The 16,846-nt window shown below is 45.5% G+C and overlaps 1 protein-coding gene across 2 annotated transcripts in view; it reads right to left on the reverse strand.

Moving 5' to 3' along the window:
• The window catches only part of LOC135914228 (transmembrane protein 209), a 33,330-nt gene that overhangs the window by 8,559 nt on the left and 7,925 nt on the right, over positions 1-16,846 (reverse strand). For both annotated transcript variants that reach the window (XM_065446988.1, XM_065446987.1), the window contains exons 8-11: positions 16,255-16,409; positions 9,586-9,648; positions 8,101-8,197; positions 2,154-2,279 (exon numbers count right to left, since the gene is read on the reverse strand). In XM_065446988.1, the coding sequence (XP_065303060.1) occupies positions 2,154-2,279; positions 8,101-8,197; positions 9,586-9,648; positions 16,255-16,409 (441 nt within the window). The remainder of the gene's footprint in view (positions 1-2,153; positions 2,280-8,100; positions 8,198-9,585; positions 9,649-16,254; positions 16,410-16,846) is intronic.

Genomic DNA, 16,846 nt, shown 5'->3' on the forward strand with positions numbered 1-16,846 from the left:
ATGCAGTGAGCTCGGCTGCCATATGACTAAGCCTAGCAGAAGAAACAACTTCTGGCAAACAGGAGAATGCGAAGTCATTACAGCACCAAAAGTGATCACTCGAAAATAGCGCCCGTAATTGCAGTGGCAACTGTAAAAGCCCCCGTCACCTGGACTTCTGCATGCAATGCACACAGCAATATGCTTGTTGCACATTTTTATTACACATAACGTAGGAACTGACACTACACGGAAACAAATGAGCCTGCATGGACATGCCATAGGCTACCACAAGCACACCTTTACTATGAATTGTGTGTGAACGTCCTCCTTGTGTTAACTACATATGCTGTGTAACAGCCAATTTTACAAACAAATCCACATATATCAAACCCAGGTTTATCAAAGTGTTGTCTATATCGAACACATAACTTATTCCCTTGAAAAATATCCCCGTTCCCTGCCGCATTCAATACACTAAACACTGTGCTGCACTGCACCGCACCCTTCAATGTGTGCTTCTCCTAACAGGAACACGATCACTTTTCATGCCATCAAAAATTGCTAATGCCAACGAATTCGAAATGCCACTGCTTTGGCGTATGTTGTCAAATAAGACAGACTCTGAAGGGCACGCCATGAAGACAAGATGAACGGAGTGTGTGTCTCAGTTTTGTTTTATGCACACATGGATGGCTTGTGCAAACTGCGGCCGTTCGCTATCAGTGCCGAGTGTGGAACACATGAGAAGCGAGGACAACTGGTCCCAAAGGAAGCCAGTTCAGAAACAGAAACAAGTCATGACTGCCTGGTTGAGTAGTTGCTGTCGCACGACCATCAGTCAGATCGGCCTTTAGGAGCCGTATTTTAATAGGTACAGCCGGCACATTCACACACAATTCACAGCACAAGTGCAGTGACAGCGGCGAGGTGCATATCCATACAGGCTGGTTTGTTACCAAGCTGCATTCAATTCTACCTTATCCTGAATAAGATGGCTCAACAAGCAACTCGACACGCGTGAGGTGCACCGCAGTCCACATCTAAGCCCGCGTTATCAACAGGATCAACTAGTCCTGTACGGCAAAAAGAGTGAACGAAACTCGCATGCCAAATGGCACAAATCGCAAATGCAGCCTCTGCAGCTTAGTGGCTTGGCTTTTCTTGCGATTTGGGCACAGCCAGCGAGTACTACTATATCGACTAGGCTTCACTAGTTTGTTTTGAGAAGGCACCAATGTTTTAATATGACCACTAAGCTGCATTACAAGTGTAATGAAACTGTCTGAAACTCTTGTTATGTGAATTTTCTTCTTGAGTCATATTTTTCTCTTGGATTCGTTGTGTGTATTTCGTAAACATGTTCTATTACAGTTGTGTAATATAGTGTTGTACACATCTCAATCGTTCTTCAGCCCTTCACGCTCTGCGGCTGAATTGCTTGCAATTTTTGTATTGGACCAGCCACTAGCATTTGCAGCTATCGGTCCAAACAGAGTTTTGTATATAATTCAGGTTTTCTTAAATAAATGTTCACATTTCAAAAAAAAAAGATGGCCAACTATGCTGGCGACGTACAAAAACAAAATATCACTATTTCTGCCTGGCATAGAGACTCAATGCGATGCATGAGATAAATTTTTTTTTTTTCATCTTTCTCACTACTTTCTCTCTTCGCAAAGTGGATTCACTTTCTGCCACTGTGCCAGGGAGCAGGATTTTATTATATTTTTTTTCACTGCTTTGCTTTTCGTTTGGTGTCCTGCAGATGCCCCTCCTGGACTGCAATCCCTGCTACATGGAATTGCCAGTGTTGGCGGCCACTACAAAAGTTTGTCTCAACTGAAGAGCATGTGCTAAGCGGCTCTTATTAAGAGTATCTTTTTTTTTACAGCGAGTCTACGAAAAACCAATGAAACGTTCCCACATTGTTCAGTATATCCAAGAATTCAGCTTAACCATGTTCGTCTTAACGGGAGTTTACCGTTTCTTGAATGTGGCGGTGAATAGGAGCTTGATAACGCATACAACAATGCTACACTTTTTAAAAGCACGGGATTTACGACCGTTCAATATAAGCAATAAGTTCAATATGTCTGGATTTGATATAACCAGAACAGACTGTATAGAATTTTCGGGACTGTCCTGCAACAGAAAAGTGAATACCCACCCACCTTTGATTCGCTGGACTAGGTATTCGTGGTTGCTGTTCAGGTCCAAATATGGGAGCAGAGAAGCCAGTGTGGGCACATGCTGCCCTTTGCTGAGAGCTACCTGTTGCAACGTTGATGGGTTGGCCTCTGCGACAGAAAACACAATTTGCAGGTAAGAACTAAAATAATGCTAACAGTGGTTAACTACTCTCCATTAGTTAACTACTGTACTTCAATACATTCAGCAGAAGTGGAAGTTACTGAAACCAAAGATTACCTGATTTTGCCGTGCTCCCGCTCCTTTTTCAATGCCTACAACCCTCCACCTACTGAATGTGACCGTGGCGCACAGATAAAATTTGGTTTTGTATGTTCACATGGATGCCACTATGTACTTCCAATTTTGGCACCTGCCAAGTACCAAAGTCAGAGGCTATCTCAGCTTACGGTTGAGTTCACGGTACCTCATCCCTTTGCTGTGCTACAGTGTACTAGACAGCTATGCGCAGCACTTCTCGCACTGAGTGACATGAATAGCAAATTTTCTTTAGCACTTATCTCTACGACAATCACGCAATTTCCAATGGTTGCACAAACTTCATCTTCATATTTGCTTGTGCGAATACATCGGCAGTGCACACATTGACTAAGGATTGTAAGGATTTCTAATGTAACAATCTTCGACCATGGTGGTGACACACCTCAAGTATGTGCAAATCGGGAAGCAGACGACTCGTTTCTCAGATGTTGGCGCACAGGCCTTGAGTCACGTCACCGATAGTTACCAATCCGAGCACGCTGTTGCACTCGGCGAGTCGCATCGACCTCTGCAAGCGCGCTCATCGCGGCACCCCACAGTGATTGCGGTATCTATGCTATGCTGCAGGCACAGCTACATGCAACTTGTGGGGGTTCCACTCTGCGTGCGGCTAGGGCTGAAGGCGAGCTCCGGATCTAGCCCCACGCAGTCGCTTCGTGGTACTCCCAACCCGTAGCGCGGGAATCGTGGCTACGCCGGGTTCGGACAAATAAGGCAACCAGCGGTGTCAACGGTAACAACGTTTATTGCTACTAGCAATATCGAACACTCGCAGAGGGATGTCCTCTCTGTAATAGTAATAAATAGGCTGGCCTCGTTGCCTGGGATAGTCAGGCAACGTGGTCACTCACGGGTTGCAGCAGGTACTCCAGTCCGGCAGGTTAGGGGTCCGGCCTCAGAGAGAGAGAGTCTCCCCCGGTCGCGCTGTTTTGTACCTTTTTACCTGGGCGAGGGGAATGTCCTCCTCGCCCGTAAGCTACCCGCCCGCGAGTGGGGGTGGAAGGGCGCACGCGCGTCGCGAGAGCGATGGAGAATCGGGAGAGGGCACAGTGCGCCTCTCCCCGGTCTATGCCGGCGCTCGACGCGACAGCGCAGGGGAAGATGGGCGCGTGTGCTCCCCACAAACTGTAGTGGCTACATACACAACAGGGCTGGAGTGTGCGCTCGTGCTCATGTGCTCCAGTCTGCCCATGCTATGCAGTGCGGACCAGCTTTGTCCTGCACCAGCTTGACCGACGGATAGTAGCCGACGATAGTAGCTACAACTGGCTAAGCAGCATGTACAAAGTTTCCTTCTTACACATGTAGGTGCGGCCGAGCGCTAGTAGACAATAGTCAGCGATGGTACAATAGTCGTACTTCTGGAAGCATTCATCATCATCATCAGCCTGGTTACGCCCACTGCAGGGCAAAGGCCTCTCCCATACTTCAACAACCCCGGTCATGTACTAATTGTGGCCATGTCGTCCCAGCAAACTTCTTAATCTTATCCACCCACCTAACTTTCTGCCGCCCCCTGCTACGCTTCCCTTCCCTTGGAATCCAGTCCGTAACCCTTAATGACCATCGGTTATCTTCCCTCCTCTTTACATGTCCTGCCAAATTCAAGTCCTATCCAAATTCATGTCCTATCCAAATTCGAAAACACAAATTTTCACTTACTTCGGCCTGTTTATTAAACTGCATCAATAAACATGCACCAGTACAGCAGGAAGAAATGCACAGATCCAAACACACTTCTTGACTGATGCCAGCTATTGGCCAATAGCAGCCACATATGGGAATCTGCTAAATAGTGAAATATGGCAGCCCGAAAAGAGTGAGGTGAAGGCTTCTGTAGAAAAGAGAGTGTTCGAAAGAAAAATGAATTCGTACTTCACTTGCAAGCACCACACCCCGCACACGACTGCAAAATTTGACTAAGATATTCACAGTAGCATATGCTATCCATGGACTGTCTTATTTCACCAAGCCCGAGGGTTGGTTTAGGACCCATTTAAGTTTTACGTGTCAGTTTTACATAAAATAATGATGACTGACGGGGCTTTACATTCAAAAGCAGCAAAAGCTACGAGCGTGTCTCTTGTAGCCCACTGTGAAGCTGGCGATATTTCACAGATGGTCAAAACTCTAGTGATGGTCCTAACAAATCAGGGTAGGAATTGAGTAGTAGTGGATTGAAATCACTGCACAAGTGCTTGTTATCAGATGACGAGCTGCAATTAACTGTCAATAATAATAATAATAATAATAATAATAATAATAATAATAATAATAATAATAATAATAATTGAGCTGTTAATAAACACTTCTGAAACAGTACCTGCCTCAGGCACAACATCAAACAACAAACTCATTGTGCCAGCTTTTTATTTTCAAAAGTGGTTGAGAAGGTAAAAATGTAGGTAGCTAACCACAGTTAACTGCATGAGCGACTTTTAAAGTTTGCGAGATGGGCTATTGACATCGCTCTCACTTCTCAGCTTTCCTTGAGGAGGGACTCATACTTTCTTAGAGGCTGCTCAGTTCGAAAAATTCTGCTTACAAGATATTCACGCGCTTTTGAATGTAACTGCTGCAGGTGTAAACACTACCGAGGGTGAGCTTTGCGTTGCACCATAAAAAACTAGGCCCTTAAAAATCTGTTGTCACTCCTTTTAAGAATGGGGCGACACCGAATACACGAAAATGAAGCATGGGACAAGTTTCTTTGTAGCCTATGCAGTCTTGATGTGTGAGCTGACTGTCTGCCAAATTATGAAAGTCTGTCAGTAGTGAATTAAACAAGCCTCCCTGTGGTCTTGACTTGGTCTCAGCATAATCTTTCAAACTGATGCTTCATGAAACGCAAGTCAGAGCAGGCCTTCTGAATGCCAATGCATTTAAACCCATTAGCTGTCACAGTCAGTGAACCACCAGGTGTAAGCATAGAGGCCTTATTGTCAAAGGCGGCAATTTGCCACCTGGGAGGCATTGTTGACCTAAAAAGCTATGCGTGGATGCTGCAACAGCCAATATGTGCTGGTGAAGTTTAGAAATTTCACTAGATGGAACTATGTGCCCTCTTCAGGGGTGCTTAATTTTTAATTCTTAGTTGATATTTGTATGATATTTACAAACATTCAGACACTTATCTCATGTCAGGTTGCAAAGCCAAGTTGCGTCAGGTGCAAAGTATGCATAGCAAGAATGAAAAAAGCGACAGCAGGTGTGAGGGTCAAAAGTGCAGTGCTGCTCTCTGTATGCCAGTGTTTCAAGCTTTTCCACAGTAAAACGAATGTGCAGCTGCCAGTTAGGGTTTTGAAATGAAAAGCACTGCTTCATATTGTAAATAAAACTTGCTTGTTATCATTTTTTCAGCTTTTGTTACTGCAGAGCATTATATAATGATGGCGACCATGAAATTTTGTGTAGCCCATGTATGGGGCAAAAACAATCGGAGAAAAGAGCCATGCGGTACACATAGTATTAACACGATAGCATTAAGGGCCCCATGTCGCAGAAAATCCAGCGTTGGCATCAGGCGTCGACAGTCTTGTGAGTGAATAATAATAATTCCGAACTACGCATACCCAATCATGCACGCCCTCCGCATAGCGCAGAAGCGGTAGTGAACTAATTGGATTTCTCAAAGTAAAATACGCCAGAAATATTGTTAAGTATGAGTTACACACAACCTTCAGACATGATGGCATTGGATTGTAGGTAATCTTAATATACGAGGAAACGTAATTCTGTTATACAGAAACTCAAACACAAACCCCTTTTCCATTTCTACCATTCACAGAGCAACATGCCTGGTTCCTTACAACACCATCCAAATGGAACTTGTCTCCGCACATCTGAAACCCAAACAAGATTTTGTACCAGAAAGCTCACCTTTGTGCATAGCGTTCACTGCCAGTGTTTCCTGGTAAACATTGCGTTTACATAAGCTGCAGTTGCCAGGAAGTGCAAGAAGCAGTCAGGGATATTTGAATGCTACCGCGTTCCACTCTTAAAGGCGAAGCTTAAGCGTTGTCCAAATTTTTTGGTAGCCAATAGGTTAAAATAATAATAAAGAGCTAAACATGGCATCTAGATCCAACACATACCAGCAATGCAAATCACAGCAGGTCTTTTTTAAAAGAAAAAGAAAAAGAACAGAATGCTGCTTATGGCTGCAGCACCACCAACACATGAATCCCAACAAGACTTATTAATGACAGTACAGTGAAAGCTCGTTAATTCGAACTTTAATAATTCGTATTTATGGATAATTCGAACTGTACGATTTGGTCCGGCCAAGCTCCACAGAAGTCTATGTATAAAAAAGTCCGTTAATTCGAACGCGAGAAGGTTCCCTCACGGATAATTCGAACTACGCTCGTCTGGCACACGGCCAGAGAAACGCGCCTACTGCCTACACACAAGGCTGTATTGCCTCCGAAACGGAGAGAGCAGCGAGAGAAGGCAAAATTGGAAAAAAATCTAACCGGCGCGGGGTCAGCCAAAAGGCAGCGGCGGCTGCCGCCTCTCCGTTCTATGCAACCTCCGAGACTTCTTGCCCGTTGCGAATCTCGAAGGCTTTGGAAATCTTGTACAGCTGCTAATGTTGTGCAGAGATGGCATGGCAAGCGCCAAAACACAGCGAATCAAGTACATCGCAGTTGCGCTTGCAATCAAGAACCAACGAATCAGGGCCTTCGCCACCTTCACATATTCAGCGTCTTTGTCTCGGCAGTCTTCATCGGTTGTGCACCTGTTTTCAGCTTAGGAGGTATCGGCCATCGCGATTCATTGTGATGGTGTTAGTAAGCCTCGGCTAACGTTCGTTTCGGTGGACATCGGTGGTGCGGCACAGTCGGACCCAGAGCTTCGACTTGAAGATGGCGTGTGCCCGCGGCACACGCCATCCCTTTCTGACACGCCCTACTGCTTCCAAATCGCAGTGTACTGTTGCTCTTCTTCACTTTCATTAGTTTGAACTTTCGTTAATTCGAACTGAAGCGGCTTCCCCTTGCGGTTCGAATTAACGAGCTTTTACTGTACAACTAAAAATGCCACAGTTTCGCCCAAAAGGCAAAGCATCGATTGTGAAACCAAATTAGTGCACATCTAGCTATACGAAATAAGGATAGCAGTTTTATTAACTGTTTGAGCTTGTAAACATAGGCATACCAACTAAATTAACTAGCATGGTGTCACGCGTGCAAGCACAAGCAAACACTAACATATCTCACTCGATGACCATGGAAACTCGCTGTCAGAATGCTGGAGTGAGGAAGCAGGGCAGCAGCAAGCAAGTGAATTGATCTTCGTATTGTTTCACATCAACACGAACTAAGCCACAAAGACGCAGAGCGCTGCCCAACTCTGTCCCCATCACAGATGGCTTTCAAGATGTAGCGGCCGGGCGGCTGCGCAGTCTAGAACCCCCCCTGCCAAAGCACTGCGATGGAAGACTTGCACCCCGCTCCCTTCACTTGCATGCAAGAGATTCAGCCGCAATCACCGGATCACCGTCGCATGCTTCCACTCGTACGTACAGCACATGGCGACGATTTTATCGCCCTTGGACTTTATGCGGAACCTCATAGCGATGGCAGAAATACACCTGGAGTGTCCATATACAATAAGCAAAACAGTAAACGTGAATGCTGCACTTACCACCAATACGCAAATCCGATGATCCCAGCCTCTGGAGCGTGGTGTTGATGGAGTCTATCTCAGAGTCCACTCGTTTCACAATGGTCTGGCTGATCCACTGTAACATGAACAAAATATTGCTGCTAATCTTTACATGTTGCAATTATTGTTTTATGACCATATGACCAGTTTTTCAACAAAGTAATAAAGTACACTATAAGTGAGCCAGTATTAACACTGTTGTCTAAACCACTATGTTACATTTGTATTTATTATTAGTGTATTCCCTACTTGTGACACCTTGTGTTATGTATGAAATGCTCTTCACAAGTTTTGTAAACAAAGAACAAATAGAAACAATGCACCTAACCAAAGGCACCCGGCTATATTAGTAGTCGGCAACACTAAGATGTAAACACATGAACCACAATCACTCAAAAAGGACACCAGCTATCCTTGCCACAAACTGCTTCTTAAGAGGCTTCCTGACTGACTAATTTATGTAAAGCCAGTACAGAAGACTTTTTTTTTCTATGTTGTGATATTGGCCGGCTGTACGTTGGGTATATATATGTGGTAACCATGTGCAATAAAAATTCAGTTGTTAGTAGCGCTGTGTCTTCGTTTTCTTCTCTTGCCCTCATGTTTTCTTTGCGCTTTGCCTCAAGTTATGCAGTACCAACTAGCCCACCAATCTGTTCTCTAGAGGACTTTTGTTAATTCGACTACGGTTAATTTGACTTTTCAGTTAGTTCGATCCTGACCAGCGCCTATGCATTTATGGGCCCCATCATTTATTTCTATCCCAAAATTGGCCTTTGCCAGATAATTTAAGCTTGACCAGTCAGCACACACGTACTTGACCCCTATGGTGACCCAATTAGTGACCCCCTTAGTGGCAGCATCTGTCTCAGCAGAGCTTAGGGTACAGTGAATGCGTTGAACACACGCCATCTCTGGTCGAAAACGCCAATTTTCAGCCTGCCCTAGGAAGATTTTACCAGCAATAACCGTAGCCGACCCCCACAATACATTATTACAGCATTTACCCAATTTTAACACACGTCTTTCTTACTTTTTGAATAAAATTGGGCTGAAAATTTCCTGACTAGTGCAATCGGCCAAGAAGCTGAAACTGCCTTGCAACAGTCATATGCATTTGGAGCATACTGCCAAGTGAGTGGGCAGCATGTTTTGCTGTTTTATTCTGCATCTTGTTTAATTTGACCCACCAGATAATTCGATGAATTTCGTTTGTCCCAATAGGATCGAATTAACGGACATCAACTGAATACAGTCGCAACTCGCAATCAATAACAAAATTCTCGTGACAACGAAACATTTTCGTATCCCCAGCAATCGCCCATAGGATTCAATGCATTTCGTACCTCTCAAAAAAGGAATGTTGCTGTACTACAATTCCACAGCAACAAAATTTGCTGGAATGTAACTCCGCATATATCTCTGCACAGTGGGGAAATGTGGACTTTAAAAGCATTCACAAACCTTGCGAAGGTTCTCGACCCAAATGTCCAGCTTGTCTTTATCAATAGACCACTTCTTCCAAACCTGCAATTGTGATGAGATCATGATGAAATGTGCAATGGAAAAATTCACGTCATAAGAAATGAGACTATTGGCAGGGAGCATTGCAAAGTGTTTTATTAGAATTTAAGGGCACAATACATACACGATTCTTTGTAGAAGAAAATCAACTGCACTGTTATCAGAACAAAAACAAATTATATTGAATAAGTTTCTTCATATTTTGCATTAATTTTCTAACCGTCCGGTTCGGGTTTTGTTTGTCTATGATAGCACACACCACTTGTGGCCATGAATTGCAGTACATGAGACACAAGCTTTAATGGTTATGAGTATTGTTATCTGCTGTCACTAAAAGCAAGTGGAAAACCTGTTGATTTGGTACAGTGCTGCTACATGTCATTTTCTTATTCATTTCGTAGGCAACAATCGCCCAATCCCTGATCCCATCTCTTGTGTGTCCCAGGATAGCCATTGATATTCCTAATATGAAGCGAATCTAACTTTTACTTAAATAAGTGCTGAAAGAAAAAATTTTGACCTTGGATTTTTTATTCTAAGTAACTAACGACCCAGTAATCACAGCAAGAAACCTTGTTTGGTTCACCGCACGATGGCCGATTGGATTATTTGGAGCCTCATTTATAGCAACCAATCCAAGTTTCGATTTCATATAGCAATGAGAGGAGCCAGTAGGTTTGCACACACAGCTGGTAACGTGATTGCACAAAACTGTACACACAACGTGATCGTAACATTGCAAGGTTGTAACAAGGTAACGTGATTGCACAAAAGCTGGTGCACGAAATTCATTGTTGCTAGTTCTTTTTCTCTATTTACATACACACGTGCCATGGTATGTCCTCGTCGTCATTCAACAGCAACAATTTTCTGCAGACAGGAGTCTCCACCATACCAGATTTAGCTGATCACTTTCAGGTGTAGGCGTCATCAAACCAGCCATCTTTCTCACATGGCAGCCCTGCCGGAATGGCGGCTCTGCTTTCAGCAGCTGCCGATAGGCAATGACACCTGTCTATGCCAGTTCTGCCTTGGCAACAGCTGGCTGCTGGTTTTCCGGATGAAGAAGGCAACATTCGCATTTTCTTTTTGTTACAAACCAGCAAGTAAGCGTGCCAAGTGTTATATTGAACCATCCGGACAATAAGATGTGATATCCCTGCTGATTTTCAGTAAAACAAAGTAGAAGTAACGTCAAAATATTTTTTTTTTTTTTCGTTGGAAATGAAGTGAGCAAATGTGGCTGCTTTTCAGCAGCGTCCACTCTTTGTGCTCAGTAAAGCATGCGAACTTGGTCCACTTATGCCACTAAGGGTCATCACTGGGCAACCTATGCATGACTATATACCCAAGCCTGAATGCATTTGGCAGAAGTCAACGATGCACTATGCACTCGACATGGTGCTGTACTCACACTTCCTGCACAGTCAACACAAATATAATGTCGGAAATCTTCCAATAGGCATGACAAAAACTGTTGCAGCGACTGAGGTAGAGGTAAACACTGAGGTAGACCAGTAGTGCAACAATGAAGGGCTAGGTCGAGGGATAAACAAGAACCTAACATAACCTCGTGACATAGCACTGTTGCACTCTGGAATGCTTACAAACCAACCTCATTGAAGTCAATGTTGCGAGGTCCGGTGATTTGTGGTTGGCTCCATGTATGCACTTTAAATTTATTTTAAATATGTTTTAAGCTACATTCATTAAGCTACATTCCCCACTGATATACTAATATTTTCAAGATGCTGTGTCTGTGTTCGCAGAAATTGATCTTACAAGTTATCTTGACTTCGAAATTTTGTATCAGTGCTCTTTTAATGCAGTCGAATCTCGATATAACAAAGTGGTACTTGATGCGAAAAACTTCGTTATATAGATCATGTTAATTCAAGGTTTTAAAGTTTTAACAGTAAAAATCACTTCAGAAATTCTCGGAACACTCCTGGCAGACAGTACTTTGCCAGTAATTACTTATAAACAACCACGCTAATATGGCCTGGTCTTGCGATTTATGAGCGCCAGCACGCACAGTGCAGATCGCGTCGAGAGCAGTGCATCGGCATGGCTCACAGCATCCGAGATTGGCGTGTTGCATCACGCAGCGTCACAAATTTTGGACAGCATGACGGATGACGCTTAGTGCCCCCACCGTCATCAGATGGCACCCTCAAATTAAAAACAAAAGTGCAAAAAGATCCAGATATTTGTCCTGAGAAAAAAAACTGACAGTTGTGCCAGGAAGGTGGAGCATTGACGGCAATAACAAAGAGACAACTACACGAAGTAAGGTTTGCAGCTTTATCATTGTCACGAGCGCTCAGGGAGAGATCTCACTCAATGACCAAGAACACTTGCTCTCACACCGTTAACGCACACTTCGCACCATGCCTTGGAAACTTATGATTACGCAACCGCCAACACTAGATGTGCGGGAACAAATTGCGCATCAAGGCATGAACCATCCCGGCTTGCCCTTAGCATCTGCTGAAGAATGCCTCCAACATACATATGGGAAGTGGCCCGCATAGGGATAGCAATGCACAGCGACAGCAAGGGTAGAGGAGAGGACACCTGCGCACTAGGGGGAGACGACGGATAGGTGTACATCCCCCTCTAGCGGCTGCTTGATTACGTTACTGCTTGCTCACCTGTTCCCCACACCCCTTGCATTGAAGGAATAGCCAGATCTCGGGTTTCTCCAAGCGCTCCGAATTGCAGCGCGGACTCTTGCGCGACAGATGGCACAGCGGTGTTATTTTCATACTGTGTCCTGGCATGTGCGGTTCTACGGCGCTTTTACCACTCAAACCTTTCATGTAAAAAAACACTTGAAAATAACATTTTTCTCGGCCGGCATTTGTATAGTTATTTGCTAGATTTACCAGCTATACAGGCTCCAAGCACATGCTTGAAATGGCCAATGACTTCGTTATGTCACAACCATGTCACGAAACTAGTTTGTTAAATTGCGAAGAGAAGAGGCACGGTTTTCAATACAATTAAAATCAGGAAATGAAAATAGTTTGTTACATTGAGAAATGACTGTATACAATTAAACCTTGATATAACGAAGTTGGTAAAATCAGCAACTTGCTTTGTCATAGGAAAATTTCATTCTATTGAAATTCGACCTTTTATGCAAATAAGTACAGTCACTGTGGATCAATTTTTCTTACATGGAAAGGGGCCACAGAATTTTCCAAATTATGAGGCAATTGAAAAAAAGCAAGTCTTAATGAGAAAAATTTTTTATAAATTTGGGAGTCTGGGACGAATGATGCGGTTTCATGCCACATATGTCAGCAATATCGTCTCGGTGATACGAATAAAGTTAAGCCAGCCATGCTTTCGTGTGAGAGCAAGCTCATTGGTATGAGGCCCGAATTTTGTCACAAGCGAGACTGTCTCGCAACAGCTGATAGTAAGTCAACCTCAACTGTCCTGACATACTCAGCCTGCACGCAACGCCTCAGTGTTGCATATCACTGTTTTAAAAAGCTTATTTTGGTTTGGATGAGGGTTACCTGCATCTCGGCGTTAGCGAACACTTTCTTTTTAGAGCGCAGCTCTTTGGCGTCCGTTCCTGGGTTTCGCGTCGTCGTCGGCGTTGTCGTCGGCCTCGTAACCAGCTCCGCCCCCCTTTCATCCCCCCAGCGCTAGCAGCGACCGACTGATACCGCTGGATGCCGCTGACGCCGCTAGAGAGTCAAGATAACGTGACTGCATAGAACACCGTCGCCGCCATGCAGAAAGAGGAGGAAAGGGTCCCCCCCCCCCCCCCCCTGTTCTTGTGTGGCGGATAGGGTGCTCTTCAGTTGCCGACGCGCCGGTTATTTCACGTAGGCCCCGGCACGTCGACGAATACGTGACCACCTTCCCACGGCTAGACCTGGTTCTTAGCGCTGCGGAAGCGAGGGTATCATATTGTTTGTGTCGGCATCGGCGGCGTTGTCCCTGAAACCAACTCCGCAGCTGGGGTTGACTCACTATCGGCGTCAGCGGCATCAGTCAGTCGCTGCTATCTCTTCCCTCCTCCCTTTATCGTGTTGTCCGCTTGCTGCGCGCGCTTCTGCCCCCATCGTTTGCCGCTGGGTGTACACGCCGCCCCCCTCCCCCCTCTTCCTGCGAGTCTCCGGTTGTCAAAGCGCCGGCTCGAACTTAATTCCTTTCTTCGCTCCTCCTCCAATGCAACCCCTGTGCGGTGGCAATCAGAGAGCCAGATCGGTGGCGGCGGATCTGTATATGTGCACCGCCCGAGCCGAAATTGCCGCTGCCGTTCGCCCTGTGCGGTGGCAATCAGAGAGCCAGATCGGTGGCGGCGGATCTGTATATGTGCACCGCCCGAGCCGAAATTGCCGCTGCCGTTCGCCACTGCGAAATTATCTGCCAGTTCTTTCTGAGCCATGAGCGAGACGACCGATGGAAGTCCTCCGTCTGCTGCTGCTGCTGCTGCTGCTAAACGAGCTGCCAGAGCAGAGGCCCAGCGCCGTCGCCGTCAGAATCCAGAGGTGCGTGCCGCCGAAGCAGAAGCTTACCGTCGCCGCCGTCGAGATGATCCAGGAGTATGCGTCGCCGAAGCAGAGGCTAAGCGCCGCCGCCGAGAAGACCCTGCCGTTCGCGCCGCCGAAGCGGAGGCTCATCGCCGCCGTCGAGAGCAACCAGCAGTAAGCGAGGCTGAAGCAGAAGCTCATCCCCGCCGCCGAGAAGACCCTGCCATTCGCACCGCCGAAGCGGAGGCTCATCGCCGCCGTCGAGAGCAACCAGCAGTAAGCGAGGCTGAAGCAGAAGCTCATCGCCGTCGCAGAGAAGACTCTACCGTTCGCGCGGCCGAGGCCGAGGCCAAACGCAAACAAAGGCTCGCATTTGCTGCGCTCAAATTTCGCATTAGGAAGTAACGTAATCGTCGGTAATTTTTTTGGGCTCAAGCTCCTTCAAATAAACGGGCAGCATGCTTCCTTCCCGGTTCATTCCTCAATGTGTAGGTCCTTTGTGTTCTCGTCCTCCGTTCGCCGTGTGTTCGCCACACGGACCATTTAAAGCATCATCTAGGTCAGTTGTACAGCCAACGTCCGATTTTTCAGACTCCCTAGGACTGCGAAAACGACCGAAAAATGGGGCAGTTTGAAAAAATAAATGCATGTCTTTTACTGCCCTTAAAGGCTCAAATCGCCACCGGCACATCTGAAGAAGCACTAAAGGCCTGCCAGTACACTTACTAAGCATAACGGTGCTCATACTGGGACACGAGATGACGGGTGCATGTGTGTATAATTAAGGAATCCCATGACAATTGCCTCTTCCCACACTTGTTACGCTTCACCGCAATACTTTCGCATATGCTTCACAGCGCAAGATTTCTGTATTAAGGCGAAGCTGACTTTCGAAAACCAGCATTATGCGAAGCAACATGCTTTCCGAGCTTCAAAGCCAATAGCAAGGACCACAAAAGCGGAGTCGCAGCCATTGCGACATCAGCTAATTCTTTCAATGAAAGACACAGCCTACAACGGCAAGAAACTTAATAGCGAACATCGAAGCAGCTAGGTCTAGTGTGGCTACGGCTGCCAGCATATCTGCGTGCGAGAGTGCCGGTTCGAGGTGGCGAAATAATCCAAGCGGCAGCGCTGGTGGTTTTGATTAATGCCGCTTGGGACATGCGGTCACGGCGAAAGGTCCAGAAAATCAGATGGCAAACGGTTCCTGCATCCGAAATTTCAGATATATTTTCAGAGACGTTGTTATACATTAACTCGGAAAGTCAGCCATTAACTGTACACTGGCAACTCCTCCAGCCGACGACACGGCGTCAAAGATGATTCATTGCAATTCCTCTCCGTCACTCAAGCCAGCATTACCGCAAGTTTCGTTCCCTTTCAATAAAATTACAGCTAATTTTCCCTGATAGAAACACAAATTCCCCGAGTTTTCCCCGAGTATTTCCAGACTACTCAAGATCCCCGAGAAATGCCGGTTTTCCCGGTTGGTAGACACCCTGAAATTGATGATTTCGCAGACTGTTATACTGAGCTTTAACTGTATACTGCGATGCACATGGGAGCGACTTGCTATGCAGAAATGCAACTAGTTGGAATGCTTACCTGGCTCTTTGGGACAGTGCATCGCTGTCCCGCTGGAATTCATTAGCACAGTTCTCCTCCATTTTACATCGCAGAGCCACTACTGAAGTGTCACCGAGAAGTTCTGGCAGGTGCGCCAGATTGGCTGGTCAGCGTAAGCTTCTTATTGCAGTAAAATAAGCTGCTTAGACTGTGGACTAATCTGGTCACCAGATGCAGAAATACTACTTAAAGAACATCACGTGGCTTGTTCTGCATCATGCACTTGCATGCTACCCACATAAGTTAGTGATTGCATTTGCAAATACGAAGGGTGCCTACAAGCACAGATCATTCTATGCAACCACACATGCTGATCCTCTAAAGCAGTCCCTTTTAAACCCACCACTACTACTTGCATTATTGGTTGCAATATTTATTTTATTGGTTGTGAGAAGTCTTCCCTTGGACTATATTTTATTTCAATCTAAACTTTCCTGTTTCCTACTCAGTACAATTCTGCCCGAGAAAGTGCAACACTACATACACTGTCTCCACTGAAGGTGGCCACCGAGTCAAGGTCGTCACCATGCATCGTCTGCGGAGACCTTGTCGCCTTCTGGTAGTGGCTCAGGTGAGAGATCACCGAGTCAGCATCCAGCCGCAGCGAGGAGTTCAACACGCCGCTGCTTGATGGTACATCTGTATGAGGAAGTGGATAAACAATGTTCAAGGTGCGCTTACACTCTGTCAACAGGTTTTATAAAATTTTGCAAACAGCCTACTATTCCTAGTATTCCTTTGCACTGCCCCATTTGGAATGTTCACTTATCTTTGTTATGATGTTAGCATTTCAGCATGTGCACCAAAAAAAACATACTCTTGCAAACCAAAGTTCCAAGCTGATTTATTTCCAATGAAAGACACAACTACTGTTTGTACAACTGCTGCACATTGACATTCAGCATATGCAGAAATGACTACTAACCCTTTTCATGCAAAGTATCGATTTCACAAAATACATTGAGAATTGCCCACCCCATCAAGCCAAACCTGACTTCAGCAACTGCATGTGCCATTTTTCCCTTGTTTGCCAATAAATGGAACATAGTTTACCAAATATCAAAACATACTGAAAT

This window comes from Dermacentor albipictus, chromosome 6, assembly GCF_038994185.2.
Source record: "Dermacentor albipictus isolate Rhodes 1998 colony chromosome 6, USDA_Dalb.pri_finalv2, whole genome shotgun sequence".
NCBI lineage: Eukaryota > Metazoa > Arthropoda > Arachnida > Ixodida > Ixodidae > Dermacentor > Dermacentor albipictus.